This window comes from Mya arenaria, chromosome 13 (assembly GCF_026914265.1).
Source record: "Mya arenaria isolate MELC-2E11 chromosome 13, ASM2691426v1".
In the NCBI taxonomy this organism is placed as follows: Eukaryota; Metazoa; Mollusca; class Bivalvia; order Myida; family Myidae; genus Mya; species Mya arenaria.
This window is the reverse complement of record NC_069134.1, coordinates 55,900,754-55,919,204: the sequence shown is the minus strand read 5'-3', so window position 1 is coordinate 55,919,204 and position 18,451 is coordinate 55,900,754. Positions and strand designations below refer to the sequence as shown.

Genomic DNA, 18,451 nt, shown 5'->3' with positions numbered 1-18,451 from the left:
AAGACATTATTGATTGGGAAGTCCCGATAAATTTGACTCTCAAACATATTATTTTTGCTTTACGACATTTCCGGGAAAGCGTAAATTTATGCTTTTTGAATAGATATCTAATAAAATATTCTTTTCATAAAAATTGTTTAACTCCTAATTACAACTTTTTATGTAGCATCGGATATATAAGTCATGCTGGTTAAATATTGAACCTCAAAACTACATAGAAGTGGATTTTTTCAATATTTAAGATTTTTGGTCCTTCAATCGACTTTTTCATCGCTAAGTAGTGAAAACTAAATCTATAAAAACATTTGATTTTCATTAAAAATCATTGTGCATGATTATGGTAAACCTGAGAAGAAAAGTGTGCCTGGTGTGGGGCTCAGACTCACGGCCGCAGGAACACTAGCACGGCGCTCTTGCCAACTGAGTTAAACGGGCAGCTGGTCACTCAGGCTAGACTCGGTCGCCCATTAAAGGGGCTGTCTCACAGATGATAAAATAAAAATTAATATTTTTGTCATGGCAGAGTGGGGCAGATGACTCGCGAATACTTTACGCGATAAAGATGCATGAATGAAATTACAGAAAACCACTTCAGCACAAATAATGAAATCAAATGTTTAGTAATTCATAATTTGTTTTTCAGGGGAGGGTTCGGGAGGGGTATCGACAACCGTCAAATTTGGCATGTTTGACCTGGTTTCAACAAGCATAATAATGTGAGTGTTATAGATTATGAACCCGGGGGAGATTTCAGCATAAAAGGCAGCGTTTCTTTTTGGCAGAATTACATGATAACACTATAGCTACAGCGTCTTACTGTTGATTTTTTTACCAAGGTTTTCAGAAGGATACCTGTAGGCGAGATGAAATGTATTAACATGTCTCGATTTCCGCACAGAATTTCTTTAAGTTAACCTCTTTTCAAAATTATTCAGCTGAAGGCATGTATAAGCATGCAAGACAGTTTTAGAAAAACTCTTTCCTACAAAGTAAAAAATGACATTTAAGTAATTAATTATTTAAATGTGGTGGGTTCGGGAGGGATTTCCACTCACGACAAACAATGTTTATAATACCTTTTTTCTTCTGCATATAATCAGAAAATGCGGGGTCATCAGTTCAGCACAAAAACAGTGGCGGTTTTCGCAATATTTTTCAGAAGTTTTTAACATGCTTGTAGATTAGTGATTTTTCTTCGTGCAGTGTGCAATTTACTCTTCCTAACTGCTGTTTCGACTTGAGATAGAATATGGTCGAGAAATGTTTTCTTCTCAATTTTTTCTTCAAACACAGTCTATATGAATTACTTAAAAAGCGATATTGTTCATGTAAAATTAACAAGACATTTATAATCCCAGCTCTAATATAGTAAAGCATAGCAAAATTCAAAACATTTTTATTATATATGCTTTGTGGTGATTTATAGATATTTATAGACATTTATAAACAATAGAAAAACAATCTTTCACTGTTTCAAACATATTGATATTTTTTTACTGTTTGAAATTTCATCCAGCTCTCAAATAAATATTGAATGCTAGTGCTAAGAGGGCTGGGACACAATTTGAACAACTTCATTACCAAAATAATGTAACCTTTGAATACAAATTATAATTTGTTGCCCTACTTCAATAATTATAATTGAATGCCATTTTATACACTTTTAGGGTCTAAAATTAAATTGTTATGTTTGTGATAGATCGCAAAATATTTCAGTTCGTTACTCTTAAAATATAGCTTTTGATTCTCACTCAGTGAAATACATGTACATCAGGATTTTACACTAGAACAAAACAAATTCACTATTTATTCTTTCTTTAAGTTATCGCACATAGGTTATGGCATGGTACCATCCTCTTTATTTAGATTGTCAGAAAATGTGAATGCATCTCAGTAGCTCAGTTGGTGAAGAACTTGCCCTGTTAGCAAAGGGGTACCGGGTTCCAGCACTGCAACTGTCGTACATTTTTCTGTCTCAATTGTACTTCAATGGATAAATTTAAATTCTGACAATAAATAATGACAATTTAGCAGGTGGAGCTATGATCCTATTCATGTCATGTATTTTCATTTCTCAGTGATTGAATTTAAAGCTGCACTCTCACAGGTTTACCGTTTTTACCTTTTTTTTTGCCTTGGAAAGAGCAATTTTTTTCGAAAATATCTGCAAACCAATGATAAAAGATTGCTGATAAAAGATCTGATTGCAGATCCGGGGGTATACCGGGGATAGCCGGGGAAATGGGCCGTGTTTTTACTTTCCAGGTGGCCCCGCAGGGCCGGGTGACCGTGGTGGTTTTGTCTTAGCACTAAATTTAGCGGAGATTGGGCCTTATATTGAGTCTCTGGGGACAGGGTGCGGGGGCATTTGGTCGATGTTTTACCACCAGTTCGTTCCCGCAGAGCGGGGATTTTACCCGGGGTTGGCTGGACCAAAAGTCAAAGTCCCCACTATTCCCCGGACCTGGGGGGCGTGGTTACATTTGACTGGTGCATTAATGTTTTATGTTTTTAAAACGTTACTAACGGTTTAAGAAAAATGAATAAAAATTCATTTTTTTGGAAATAAGATATAAAAATCTGCGATCAAATATTTTGTCAGCAGTCTTATATAACTTGTTTCCATGCATTTACACAAAAATTGGCTCGTTAAAAGACAAAAATAAGAAAGTTGTCAAAACGTTAAATCTGTTGGAGTGCAACTTTAAGGGACACCAGATTGTACAGTTGCAAGAAAAAAGAAATAGTGAAAACTTTTGCTTATGGCGCAATATTGCTTCTTTCGCTGTTTTTTTGTGTTTTACCAATTTAAAATTAAATGTTTGTGTACCATATAAAACCTGTTGATTTAAAAATATTGTCAGTATATGAGTATGTTCTTATCAAGTCACTTTTACATGCTAAATATTCACAATATGAACTGGGAAATAATATATTTGCTGATTTTTGAACCATCTGGTGTCTAGCCTTTCATAAACCATCTAGCTGCCAATGTGAGTTTTAGATACATATTGGACAGTTTCATTGGAATTTATTTAGTATAAAAAAAATGTTTCATGGCTCAAAGCGTAGCACTTACTCAGGGCTTTTTCTATAGTACCCACGGGTTCGACTTTCGGACCCATTCCCAAAGCAAAATATAAGATGTTTTTCCCAATCTTCAGAATTTTTTTTTTAGAAAGTCTTTTAAAATGTACTGGTTCATTTTTAACATCTTAATAAATTATGTGATGTAAAGTTTTTTTTTGATAATTGTACTCGGAAATCATTGATTTTCATCACATTCAGATATATCTGTATGAAATATTATCTGTCATGATTGATTAATTGCAATAGATATTTACACCCAAGGATTGATATTTCAGCCATTTTGGTTCTATTAAAGGGAATTAAACTAATATAAAATCATTTCCTAATTCCCAGGAGACTAGACAGCTTTTTCTTTTAACAGTTAATTTTCCCAATTTCAGCATTTTCACGACGCAAAATTATCCAAAATGTCTAAGGTCTTTTTCCCAAATTGGGCAGAAAAAGCTTTGTTACTTAATAATTTTTTAGGAAAAATGTAATTCAAGGGACATTTTCATTCACTTGAGATCTGTTATTGTAATGATACAAAAATAAGCTGATTCTTTCATCTAATACAAAAACTAAACTGTCAAATGTGAGGTTGCATCTGTAAACTTCATCTTTGTTTAGGAAATCTGTGAATATAACTTTCACCACCCAGAACAATAATGAGTTATTGCCCTTTGTTACTTTTTTGGTCTGGAGTAGAACTTGAAAAGTACTGGATGGAATTCATTGGAACTTCATACAATGGTAAAGCACAACGAGAGGCAGTGTTCAAAAACCATAACTCAACTTTAGCTAATTCAATTTTTTTTCCAGACATTAACTTGCAAACTACTATATGGAATTTATTGAAACTTCATACAACTGTAAAGCACAATGAGAGGAAGTGCAGTGCACAAGAACCATAACTCTATTTTAGCTAATTACAGAGTAATGGCCTTTAATACTTTTTTTCTTGTCCCGAGCATAACTTGAAAACTATTGGATGGAATTTAATAAAGCTTCATACAGTGATAGATCATGATGAAAGGAAGTGCAGTGTATAGGAACCTCAATTCTATTTCAGCTAATTACAGAGTTACTGCCCTTTGTTATTTTTTCTTGTCCGGAGCATAACTTGAAAACTATTGGATGGAATTTAATAAAACTTCATACAGTGATAGATCATAAAAAGAGGAAGTGCAGTGTATATGAACCGCAATTCTATTTGAGCAAATTACAGAGTTATTGCCCTTTGTTACTTTTTTCTTGTCCGGAGCATAACTTGAAATGTACCGGATGGAATGTAATAAAACTTTATACAATGGTACAGCACAATGAGAAGGAGTTCAGTGTACATGAATCATTACACTATTTTAGCAAATTACAATGACAAAAGTCCATAAAATAAAGTTGTCATTTATAGGTTGGCTTTCCAAATAGTTGACTGCAATTTCATATCAGGGCGGCGTTCGGGGGTATTAATCACCTTCAGTGACAGCTCTAGTTACCTTTCAGGTGGTTCCGCAGTGCCGGATGAATGCGGTGGTTTTGTCTTTGCGCAAAATATAGCGGGGAATGGGCCTACCAAGAGTCCCTGGGGTTCGGGGGCATTTGGCAGGGATTTTACCATTTGTTCGTCCCCGCAGGGCGGAGATTTTAGCCGGGGTTGGCTCGGCCAGAAGTCAAAGTCCCTGCTATAGACCTGGGGGGTGGGGGGATGGTTACAATTGACTGGTGCATAAATGCCAGCTTCACCAACCCAACTCGAAGCCTTTAGTGAATGTCCTTGTGAAAATAAGAGTAATTACATCAACCAGGTATAGTGGACATTTTTTAGTAATCCAATTCCTTAATAACTTATTATTAATTTGTTATTGTTTGCAACAGGTTGGAGATGGGGATGATGACAGACCAGCCAGCCGAACTCAAATTGGATTAGACATCATGCGGTAAATTATTAGTATTTCACAATCACTTTATGAAAATGCATCCAAACAGTAGCGGGTTTGAACCTTTTAAGTTAATCTATTCTGTTTGTTTCATTCCTAAATAACTTTGTTTCATGTTGGTTGTAAATTATTTCCGGTCACGGTCATGAGATTATATCATTTTCTAATGAACTAATTTGTTTGCTTTTTTTATAAATTTCACATTTTTGAATTATCCCTCAATACTTCTTAATACATTTCAACATTCTGTAAAAGCACAAATGTATTGGTTCTTTTTTTATAGCCACCTGGTTGCTGAAGCTCGAGAGGACCTTTATGGACAAAAAATCCTGTTCAAGATAGTTCTGTCTGGAATTCCATACCACCTCCAGAGAATGGAAAATGTCTTCAAATAAGAAGAGATTCTAAGCAAGTGCATTTCTGACTCCTCCAAAATGCTTCTTTGTAGTAAATTACCTTGGAGTTGTTTAATACTCATTGCAAAATATTCAAACATAATATATTTCATCTATTTTGTCTTGATCTTTGAATCCGTCAAATTGCACTATGACTATCATTATGTGACTATATCAATGTTATCAACGTTGACGTCGTCATTTGATGTTGACGTCATTTCCTGTTCATTATATACGTACAACCTGATGAATGCCGAACGGCCGAAACGTTGTTTCATAAATAAATTATTTGTGTTGAAGTTGGACTTCTTTAATTATCACCATTTGTGACTATATCAAATTTATGACTACATAAAGAAGTGTGTATGCTTCAAATGATTGTTAACTGGTATACCTTCACAGTAGTAGATAGCACTTTTATTCTGTTAAAAACATTGCATTTATGTTATTTGCAGATTCTGATGTGCCAGCAGCCTGAAGTGGTCAAACAATTTGAAACTGGATGCAGCACAGAATCCCATATTTCAAGAGAATGCAGATGTTAGTCACCCTGTCAAACTTGTTTGTGTGAATAATACAAAATGTAAATGTGACATTTACAGCAAATATGTAATAATTGAGCAACGTATAGACAATTGCAAAACTCCGTTCTGTTAATTTTGTGCCATATTTAGCATTTAAAACCAGATACTTTCAGTTTTTGCTGGTTTGTTCGGTTTCTTTTATTCATGATTTTTTCAAGAAGACACCAGTTCGGTGTATAGTAGTTATGGTGTTTTAACTGTCAATGAATCCAAGATCACTGTATGTTGTTGAACTGATATATATGTTAAACATTGAAGATCCAGCTGTCAGTACAGAAAACATTGATTGTGCTTTTGAGAACACTGAATTTAATCAACATAATTTGACACTGTACATATTGCAAGCATTTTTTCAAATCTATATAAATTAATAGTAGATACCTGTAGCCTTATTTTGTGCATATTAACATATGTGAATATTTTAATAGCCTCATGATGTCATTCTGTATAAATTATATAATATAATCATTTTAATTGTTTCAATTGTTTTCATATATAAATGGTTTTGGAACTGAAATTTGGTCTTGCTCTTTTGGCTGGTACACTCAACAAATATATGAAGTAGTGCTTAGTGAGCTCAGCTGACAGTTTTTCACTGGGTTCTTATTTGGGTGTGTTCCAACAATATCACTGACCTGATTACTTTTATTGTATATTCTATATAGGTGCTTAATTTAGAATATATTTTCAGCTCTGTTGAATGTTGATTGTAATTGCAATTTATCATTTCTTTTTATATCACCCTGTGGGTTAAACATTATGTAAGGGTAAGAAGTCATTTGTTTGTAATTACACCTTGATAAGTTTAATCTTTAATACACTGGGTCTTGAAAGTCCCATAACATGAACAATTGATTTTGACTATTTTCATGCTTCATTTAGAATATACCTCATAAGAGGTCATAACATATTGGGCCTTTAAAAGTTAGAAATTTTTAACATTAAGTTATTCATACAATTTTATTTCCCACCAGATGTAAAAAACAACAACCTTTTTATCAAAAAGGTCACTGTTGGTGATCTGTAAAAAATACATGTGTTGCTGCATATTTAATTGTCACAGGTCTTTTGGTTTATACCTGATTTTAGCAAAGCTGTTTACAATATTCATTAATTGAAATTTAGATAATTTTGATCATTAGACATACTGTTTGTCATTGCAAACACAAATTATTTTAAAGTTTATTGAAAGCATCGTTAAGATAATTCTGTAATTAAAGCAGAATTGTATTTGCCCTTCAAATCTAAACAACACATTTGTTCACAATTAACATTTTGCAACTTTTTTGGCGGGGGTGTGGTGTATGTTTTTGTAACAAACAAATAAGAATATATTCTGTATTCTCACTGAGATATTTTGCAGACAATTTTCCAGAGCTGCTTGGCTACATATTGTTCATATACAATCATATTTATAAGTAATTGATTAAATGTTTTGCCATGTTTTACCATCATATTTAAATGGATTTTTGCCCATTCAATTGTAGTTAAAATTATAATTACCCCTGCATGTAATATACTTCAGTGCAACATTATTGATGTGTGATCATTTTTAGCTTGACTTTTCGATGAATAAGGAGAGCTATCCGAGTCACTCGAGTGTCAGCGTCAGCATTACCACTTATGTTAAAGTTTGAGTACCACCTCAAATATTTTCAAAGTCCATTGACATACTGTTTTGAAACTTCGCACGCTTGTTCATGCTCCCAACCTGTACACAGGAGGAGGTCTCTGTATCGAGCATTTTGACAGAATTATGCCCCTTTTTTACTTGGAATTTACGTGTAAGTTTGCGTACCACCTCAAATATTTTCAAAGTCCATTGACATCTGGCTTTGAAACTTTACACGCTTGTTCACCATCATGCCCCCAACCTGTACACAGGAGGAGGTAACTCTATCAAGCATTTTGACAAAATTATGCCCCTTTTCAACTTACAATTTATGTTAAAGTTTGCGTACCACCTCAAATATTTTCCAATTCAATTTATGTTAATATCTCAGCATATCATGTATTGCATTGAAATCTAATATAACAGTGATCAATGCCTGTTTCTCCAAAACTTTTCAGTCCATACACCGAAAAGCGGCTGAATAGTCGAGCGCGCTGTCTCTGTGACAGCTCTTGTTTTTATCTATTTTCTGTTTGTAACATATTCCTCAAATGCGTTTGTGTACTTGATCTCAAATGCATAGTAGCTTTATTTAAGTTAATTAAGAAAAATAACTCTAAACTTCATATGAAATATAAAGTAATGCATTATATATAATGTATACACTATTATTGAAGATTGTTGCGTATACACGAAATAAATTGCCAACAACAACAGAACTGCTTGTTATTTAAAAAGTTTTATTAACATATACAAAAATAACGTTTCCCTTTTACTCCTAGTATGTTTCACTTCGTCATTAAGTAAACTTAAAGTGTCCGGCAATAGCACTTCAAGCCCGTAGAGGCAGCGCCTTAGTTCATATTATATCACTGATGGTATCAGATATTTACGCAAAGATTGGTTTATTTCAAGATAAAAAAAATATAAAAGTTTTCAAAACGGTCAATCTGTGAGAGTGTAACTTTCAGAGTTTGAAAGCAATGAAACAGAAAACAAATTGATACCATTTCCCATTTTATTTTCCCATCTATTTTCGTTGCGCAAAGATATTGCGTAAACGCAGAAATATTGTTGTATTACGCATGTGTTAATATATATATACATGTATACACAAAAATACGCGGTAGTTTCTTCATACCGAAAACAAAGTATAGCATTTGATAAAATACATAATATTAAACAACAGAAGTACATGAAAAGCGTTCTCATCATCGACATCAAACAACAATTGTAAAAGGTTCAGTAACTGAAATGGCCAACCATCAAAGGTACTTGTACTTTTTAGGCCATTTTGAAAACAAAAACAAAAACGCATGATATGTTTCAATATGGATGCGAACGGCCATCAATCTACTTGTATTCGATCGCCGTTCTTTCGAAATGCGATTGTGTTGGCATCACCATTTTTTAAACTGTATCACACACTACAAAACACTTTCATTTTAGAAAGACAACATCAGGGCAAAATGTAACAAATAAACAATCACCTTATCAGATTGAGGAATCACGTGACTTCAAAGGGGTTCTCAAATGGGTCATCACGGGTCACAACTGATGTTAACAAACAGGGAAATTACTTTTATTCCTAGATAACTTTTTTGCAGAAAATATATGAACATATATCTAAGCATATAAAAGGCTATGCTATTTCTGCTTCTACACGTTTGATTTATTTCGATTTGCTTGTATTCTAATAATGCAGTCCAAAATTTCAGCGTTGCATCGTTCTACAAAATTCCCTCAAAGTCTCCATGAAGAGACTCGCTGATGTTTTTATAAAATGCATTTCATTGTATGGCGAAATAAAGTGTCGGTAATCATTAGGATGATTTAAACATAAAATACCACAAGCATGTTGCTATTTGCTCAAATATCGTCTTAGAAGACCACAATGTTCAAAACCATTACTAACGGATTTCAGCGATTCGTTGTTCTGTGATTGATACATTGACATTATCACGCTATGTTATCAATGTATTGTTAAAATGTCGAAGTATCCATCATTTTTGTTTAAATCCTTCTGGCCTTGTGGTTAAGGCGACGGTATTCTAATATGATCTTGACTTTACCGGCGTGGGTTCGCACCTACTTAAAAATATTTTGTATACCTAAATTGTATTGTTTTTCCGCAATTTCGATATTATATAATAGATTAATGATAAAATGTCTTAAGATTCCTTGGTAAAACTATTTTTTGGTTTCAAAGCATGAACGTGTCCCTTAAATTGGCACTAATGCAACCAATGTACACTACAAGATGTTCTAACAGAAACGCATTCGGAACTCCTCGACCATTTTTCATCGAAGGTTATTTTCGATGGTATATTCCGAAAATAGAACGGAACGGTATAACACATTTACAGAACAGTAATTGTATTATAAGATATATAACCCTTAAGTTAAATTTAAGGCTAGACCAAGACTGCTTCTGTAATAGCTGAAATAAATCACATTCAAAATAAATTTTTATAGATCGGCTACGGCACATCTACGATCCCGGCTTTAAAAACTTTAAATCCTTTGTAAGTGCAACCATCTTCTCGTTAAAGGGATGGTAAAAGTCGTTTAGAATGGCGTATGTTTCGTTCCACATAGGTCCTTTTGCTTTGAATGATTCTTTCCTGTGGTAAGATTCTTTTGTGTTGACTTCAGCCGCTATTTCTCCTGCATCTAGCTTAGCTGTAAAAAGCGATGTTTATCAGACCATAGTAAGTAAAGTTTGATTTTTGGACATGCTACAATATGTATATTAAAGGGTGCGTTTATTAGAGTACAACTAGATTTAAAGGCTTACAATATTGCGTTGATGCATATTCATTTCAATGCATTAACTCATTTGACTTTAGGAATAAAATAGCATTTAGGTACAGATAAAAAGTATAAGCCTTTATTTAAATGTTTGTGTTTTCTTTTTAAAAAAATAGCTACGTGACCACATATTTCCCATATAAAAACCGCCAAAATATGGCTTATTTTTTGCTGCCTCTAAATCATATGCAATTATATGTTATGATAATTAATATCAATAATATTAATATTTTCACCATTTTCATTGAAATATATCGCAGTATACGCCGCTTACGGAGCCCCACCTTCGGTTTTTTACCAGAATATAATTGAGGCTTTAGTTTCTTAAATCACGTTGACATACCTTTTCACATTCAGGCCGTCTGACGGAGCACTGTCAAAACATTATTTCGGAAACAGGTTTGTCGAAGTGTTTGATAATTTTTTTTTTTATTAAACTCCGGTAATAAAACGAAGGCGAGGCTCTTTTAGCGTCATATACTGCCCTTTGTGTCCTTTTAAATGGTGAAGTAAAAGAAAAGTAATCTATGTTAAAAGTCTTCTTTTTAAGCAAAATGTTGCCTTCCGACGTAGCATGTATTACGTCATTTATCACGTGGTATAAACACACTGTACACTGCTTACTGGAACTTTTAATACACTTAATAGTGTAATAATGGACTGACAGTCCTGATCATTTGTAACTTGAAAAAGTTAATTTCACCAAACATGTTGCAAAACCTTTTTCTTAATATTGACCACAGACCAAATGCACTTTTCTTCACAATTTATTTCAATTACAAAATAGGAATATCACAGGAACGTGACAAATACCCCCACCCCTATCCCATTTGGCCTTGTCAGAGTGATTGACTTTCTTGTGTGAACGGTTTCTATATATAACCAAAAGGAGCATGGTATCGCATTATCAGATAAAAAACGAAATAAACGCTAAACCAACATAGAGCGCTTTGATAAAAAACAAAAATATTTGATGAGTCTAGATTGTCAATCTTTAAATCTGCATTCTCACAGATGGACCGTTTTGACACTTTTTAAAAACATTTTTGTCTTGAAATGAGCCAAATTATGTTTTGAAACCAGTCATAGAAGACTGCTGACAAAAGATCAGATATCAGTTGTTCATATTTACGTTTGACTATTGATATTTTATGGCTAAAAGCGTTACACAGGCGTAAATTTAAGAAAATGAGTAAAATACGCAAATTTGTGATACGTATGAAACGTATAAAATTGCTGTAAAAACACGAACAACAATAAACTATATTTGGCTATGAAATGTGGTTAAAATACTCACATAATCCCAGAAAATCGAACATGGTTCTCACTGTGCGTTCTTTATCTCGCATATCTTCGTTGTGAAAAACGAGAATTTGTTGCCTTGGAAACACGCGCAATAGTTCCTCCCAGTATATGTAATAAATTCCTAGCTGCATTTGAATCTGCAAAATTGAATAATTATAGAACCGTGAAGGAGTTCAATTGTAATCGGAACACCTCGGCCATCTCCGCCACCGAAGAGCCTCGGATTTATGCCGGTGCATTATTACAAGTAGTTCGCAACAACAATACTTATGATATTAATAAATTGTTGTAATGTATAATATATAAAATTAAGTTCAGTTGAAGTATCATTGCTTAAATCATTAAGATTCCTAAGGAAAAATGTCCTTAGGCTTAAAATGCAAAATTAAAATTACTACATGCAGCGTAGTTAAATGTAAATAATTCTGACATTGTAATCATTCCATATACGCAGCTTGTTATTGATGGAAAATGGCCGGGATGTTCCGGGTTTCTATTTCCAATAATAAGTCTGCTGTTTTCACGACGGAAAAAATACTGATAGGGTTAACTTATAAATGCTGACCTTTGTTTGATCATAGAGGGTATGATCATAAACACAACTGCGAATAGTTCGTGCCCGGAAGCACTCTCTGTACAGTTTCACACCCCGAATCACAATCTCGTGGAACTGGGCGGGCCCAGGGTTGTTTTTCTTCATCAGGCTACCATACTCGTGGTAATAGTCAGAATACAACCTGTTCAAGATACAAGATACAGGAAACTTAATTTAAAATCGGGTGTATATGCTAACAAGAAATAAAAACTCAATGAGCTATTTTGCGACATGAATAACAAACATAAATAACATAACAAAACACAACAATCAACTGTTTTTGTCTCAAATAGATATAAACTCGTGTGACCGTACTGAAGTTTAGATAAGAAGAACATCGAATATCGACCAAGATGGATTAGTGGTCAACATTATATTGTATCCAATGAGAAGGCAGTATTTTTTTTCAAAAAAGTAGCTTTTAGGTTTTTTTCCAGTTTTCCATTTTAGTAAATCAGCCGTTATTGGTTTTATTTAGGTGTGGCGGTAGATTTAAGGCAGTGACTGACCTAGCTAGTAGATAGTTTACACAATATGATGTAAAACTCTTCGTAAAAGATTATTAGTATGTACTTCCACAAAAAATGGTTATGCGAATGTGTCGCATCAAACCATTTATTTATGTTACATATGTAGTTCGTTTACTCTCTAAATCGTATTTTTAATTGGCACTCTTCTGTACTTACCTATCAATCGGATCTCTAAAAGTTATGATGAGCTTCGCGTCAGGGATGAAATGCCGAATGTAGTCTAGAATGACGTATTTAGGCTCTGTGAGGTTCTCATTCCCTGGCAACCGTTGCCAGTGTGAGTTGAGATGAAGATTGGAAGGACTTGCCTCACCTGTAATAATATTTTTAGGAATGTACTACATCAATTAAAATTTAGTAAAACTGAATTATCAATGTTTCAGAAATGAGATTTAATTTCTTTTGTTTTTCCTTCTTTTAAGACCGCTTAATTATGCATTGAAAAATGATTTACGTATACATGACATTGTTATATTATTTGTACAAAAATCGGCGTCATTTTCGTTTAAAAAGGTGTTCAAATTATTTAATTCTATTTATGATTACAACAAACTCCGACAGAGAAATACTCATAATATTAATAATTTGGAAATATTTACACCTCAACTTCCATTCTTTAAGTGAACGGCCTTTCGGCAATTGTAAATATTTTCCGGTGAATGCAGCATCTTCGGATATGTCCCGATCGCGAATCATCGCATTTTAATATAAATTTAAAATCGTTTGTCGTGCTATTGTTTGTATCACAAGGCCACGAAACAATTAATCCACATGTTGAAAAGTGGTAATTCATTATCTGCTTAATATATTGTTGTCATTACAAATTAACGTTAAAAAGTATTTTGAAGTGATTAAATATTATTGTTATTATGTTATTATGACGTCATATGATAAGCTGTTTAAAGCCGGATCGCTCTATTTACAGGATGGGTGAAAAAGGATAACGGTAAGGTTTTATTCAATGTTTTGTTTTATTTCTGGAAAGTAATAATTAACTATTGGTTTAAATATAAGTAATGAATTGCGTGAATTATGTTATTTTCAGGGATCTGAACGCAGTTGGGCTGGGTAAAGTACGCATCGTGTCCTTGGGACACCAGACATTTTAAACCAGCCCCATGATTTCATACCCCGATAGTGACATCAATGATGCAATTCACTCCTTAATGAAGAATTGAGCATAAAACAATTTTGAAATTGTGACAAACGCTTTTCGCTCGCAGATGAAGTAACTACGATACATTTTAAAATATTTACTTAATAAAACTATTTCGTCATACTAGAATTTAAACATCAGAGTTTTAATCACATTACACATAAAACTAAAATTACATTGTGTAGCCTATTAGGCCCATATGTAAGCAGCAATAAAATAAATGACTGAGTAGAAAGGTAGAATAAATTGTAACATTGAATGGAAACCATATATCCTCATGAAATAACGAATACTAACTGTTTTTATTTTCTTCATACGTGTTATGAACTTAAAATGTTGTAAAGCTGGCTCCTCATCGGACGATTGATATACAAATATTTCATTGAAACGCGTGATATGCCACCTAGCAGATTTGTTTAATATCGTATTATCTTAGGATTTCCTTAATGCATGGATGAAAGGAATTATAGTTCTGGCCCCAATTTCTCGACACTTCTTAAGCTTAACAGGCTTAAGTCGCTTATTTCAATTAGCCAAAATACATACTAATAATGGATTTTGATAAATGAAAAATGGTTTCTTCTAATTAGCATACAGATTGTTCTTGTATAATTTCTAAAAACCCTTAAAGAAGTAAATATAACGCATATTATAGAACAACAAAAATAGTGAGTTTAGCTTAATCCTGTTATATGGGACTTAAGAAGTTTCGAGAAATTGGAGCCTCGTGTATAAAAAGGGAGATTACACAAATGTTAACAATTTTAGGGGGATATCTATTATTAACTGTTTAGCTAAAATATACGCATCTATTGTTTACAAGTGTTTAATGTTGTGGGGGAAAATGTATGATACAATTTCAGATACGCAGTTTGGGTTCAGAAAGGGGTTTTCTACAACAGATGCAATATTTTGTCTAGAATCTGTTATTGACCATATGTTGAATAATGGTAAGATACTACAGTGTACGTATATTGACATGCAAACATGTTTTGATAGTGTTAATAGGAATGCTCTGTGGCTGAAATTACATACATTGTGTATAAATGGAAAGATTCTTAGAACCGTACGATTAATGTATACTTTTGTAAAAGCAAAGGTTAGACATTGCGGCAAATACTCGGAGCTCAAAGAGATATCAGAAGGCCTGAAGCAAGGAGATATTTGTTCGCCATATTTTGGTGAGTTTTTATAAATGTCTTAGAGTTATATCTGGAAAAAAAATAAAGCAAGTGGAATATCTGTAAATGACATTAACATTAATATTATTGTTGTAATCTATGCTGATGAAATGACACTATTTGCAGAAACACTAGAGGAGATGCAGTCAACACTCAATAATCTTAAAGCCTACGGTGATAGGTGGAGGCTAAAAGTGAACGTTGAAAATAGTAAGGCTATGGTATTCAGACGGCGTGGACATGTTCGTTTTAATGAGAGCTGGAAATACGGCGTGGAAATATGGCGATATTTTATTAGAGATTGTTGTTAATTTCAATTATCTGGGAACGGTGTTTAATTGTCATGGATCTTTTTCTTTAAAGATGCAATTGCTATGTCGAGAGACATTAAAAGCAATGAATGTGCTCTTTAATAAATTGAAAGAGCTTACGTTAAGTCCTAAAAAATATCATTTGTTTGATGATTTTGTAACTTCAACCCTGAATTACTCATCTGAAGTTTGGGGTTTTACTAAATCGAAGGACATGGAATGTTTACACTGAAAGGTTTGCAAACGTGATTATGGGCAATCAGCAAACCATCAGCAAGCAATGCGGCAATATATGGTGAGTTAAGAAGATACCAACTATTCATTAACCATTACACACGTATCATCAAGTATTGGGCAAATCTATTATGTACCAAAAAAGGATTGTGAAAACTATATATGAGATGTCTTTGCGTGACTTAGAATCAAATAAGAAAAACTTGTTATGTGTTCCTAAGAACTTATTACTTAAGTACAACTTTGTTGACGTTTTGGAGAATTCCTCACATATAAATATACAACTATTTATAAACGATTATCAGCAAAGGATTGAAGACTGTTTTATCCAGGACTGGACAAGTAATTTACAATCAAACTATAACGTATAAGGAAATAAAAAGTGACTTCGAATTTGAAACATATCTAAGGGCGAATATTCCTACTCATTTTATTAAATTGTTCACACAAATGAGGAAATATTGCCATAAACAACGTGTGAAAACTGGGCGATACGGTTGCAATCGTATAGAGAGACATGAGAGACGTTGTGAACTGAGCCATTCTGGGGACATAAAAGATGAATCACATTTTATGTGCGTTTGTCAAAAATAAAAATAAAACTATTCGAAAACGCTATTTACCGGTGAACGTTATTCAAAGGCCAAATATGGTCAATTTTCTTGAATTTGTTGTATGCAAGAACTCTGATGTATTATATGAAATGATTACTTTTATACGTTGTGCTATTACAACTAGAGATAATGTATCACAAGGTTAAGATCGTCATTTTTTAACATTTATGTAGGATAATAATTCTTTAAAGGAAAAATCGAGGGAAAATGCTTAAACGTCTGTGTGAGGGTAACCTTAATTTTCTTAACGCATGTATGACTTGAACAAAGATGACTCGTATAATTCTCGTACTTTCCAACCTGTATTGAGAGCCCCCTTTTTGGGAAAAGGTCAAAGTGGCTGCTTAAGACAGGTGGCCACTTAATCGGAGTTGTAAATTTCCGCCACTTAAGCTGCTTTCAACAGATGTCGATTATGTATGTAATTATACGAAATAATTGAATAGAAGTTCAGTTTAAAGCTTACCCGTAATTTTAACAGTTCGTCAATGCTCCATCTGCGTTGATGTGCGATGTAGCTTGTATTAAGTCGGCGGCCTCATCAAACCTGGTCACGTAAGTTTCAAAATCCAAGTTATTGGTTTCTGTAAAAATAAAGTGTGTCTCTAATTATGTTACACAGTCTAGAGAACTACATAATAGAACAATACAACAAAAGGGTTATTAAAGCTGATACATTCGACCCCAGTGACTTTTTGCAGAAACGGATTTCACGAGGCTCTAGCAAATCTGCAAAAAAACAGAAGGGTCGAATATGAAATTCAGGATCATAACGCAGTAGTTGTGTATTTGCTTATGCAATATATATTGCGCCTTGACTATATTTTTTAAGTACGAGTATGTACCGGCATCAATCAAATCAATATGATGAACAGAACAGAACGGAACAGACAGTTTATTAGACTTATACAAGAGTACATCGTCGCAATACATATAGTTATATATATAAATATGTCACCTAACTAAACATAATATTAAAAAAATAGAATGTTATTAAGGCAAAAAGTTTATGTAAAGTGAATACAAAATAATTATTATGGTAACTTTGGCAGGGAGGGAAAGTTTCATAACTACTGTTTTAAGTTAAATTATTTATAAGTGAGTTGTGTATAACAAATGCTTCTTTTATATATTTACAAACATTCATAACTTCCTTTTCCTCATATAATGACAATATGAATATTTTACAAATAATCAAACAACCGCCAACATGTCAGTTATTTCGGGAAAATATCATTACAATGACTCTACAAACCCTTTTACGTTTTTTTCGCCATTTGTTTGTTAAAAACGTACCTTCATTTCTAAATCTCCACCTGGCAAACCACTGAGCTTCCTTAAAGCCCGGATGTGCAAAATCTGGGTGTTTTGACAACCGGAAGAATAGGTCACTGGTTCCACACTTCTTAACGCCAATAACAAACACGTAGGGGAGACATCGTAATCGGTTCCCCTCAAACCAACATGGATTCTTGAAGTTCTTATTGAACTGTATCGGTGGCTGAAAATACACATAGACCGATATAGTGTTGAATTGTATACAAAAGTATTTATATCTTTGCTTACAAATATTTAGATGTATATTTAGGTCAATGACGTCAGAGCCAATTTTCTTAGCGCCTTAAATCACGTGACCAAAACTTTAAACCAAGTGTCTTATATAAGTTAATCAAAGCACTCTTACTCCATTACAGTTCGTTGATATGCAAAGCGGAACTACGCTAAAAATGGAAAAAAATATTGTTATTTTTGCACATTCTTTACCGTTTGTTGGATATATTGTTATACGGTATTAATACAGTGCATTTCTTTTATAACGGATATACATTAACTATATTTTTTTCTGCCGCGGCTCGGATGATTTGGCGATCATTATAAGATTGACCAGAGGTTCTTTGTTTCATAAAAGAAGCTCAACCCCGCGTTGGGCCTGTGTGCTTACACGCGGTCATGTGACTGCAAAATGGCGGACAAGGTGAAGAAAGTATTAACTTTTAGACACTCTTTTGTGAGTTATTTAAAGTCTCTAGTGATTGGAATTCGGGATTATCCAAGTCATTTAGCACTTCGTTATTACACTCTTGTTTGTCAACATTAAGGGATAATTTAAACAAGAT

General features: G+C 33.5%; 1 protein-coding gene and 1 long non-coding RNA gene across 2 annotated transcripts; one reads left to right on the top strand and one right to left on the bottom strand.

Annotated features, from left to right (window-relative positions):
• Window positions 1–674: 674 nt before the first annotated feature.
• Window positions 675–5,399, top strand: LOC128213578 (uncharacterized). The gene is made up of 3 exons (XR_008257759.1): window positions 675–716; window positions 4,945–5,006; window positions 5,290–5,399. It is a non-coding gene; the product is annotated as an uncharacterized LOC128213578 (long non-coding RNA).
• Window positions 5,400–10,088: 4,689 nt separating this feature from the next.
• On the bottom strand, window positions 10,089–18,140 carry LOC128215398 (carbohydrate sulfotransferase 15-like). Its single transcript, XM_052922085.1, has 7 exons — window positions 18,123–18,140; window positions 17,631–17,835; window positions 16,816–16,918; window positions 12,995–13,168; window positions 12,279–12,450; window positions 11,706–11,850; window positions 10,089–10,279 (listed from the first exon to the last, which is right to left on the bottom strand). Exons 1-7 carry the CDS (start codon window positions 18,138–18,140, stop codon window positions 10,089–10,091), a joined length of 1,008 nt encoding a protein of 335 aa, XP_052778045.1.
• Between the last annotated feature and the right edge of the window lie 311 nt (window positions 18,141–18,451).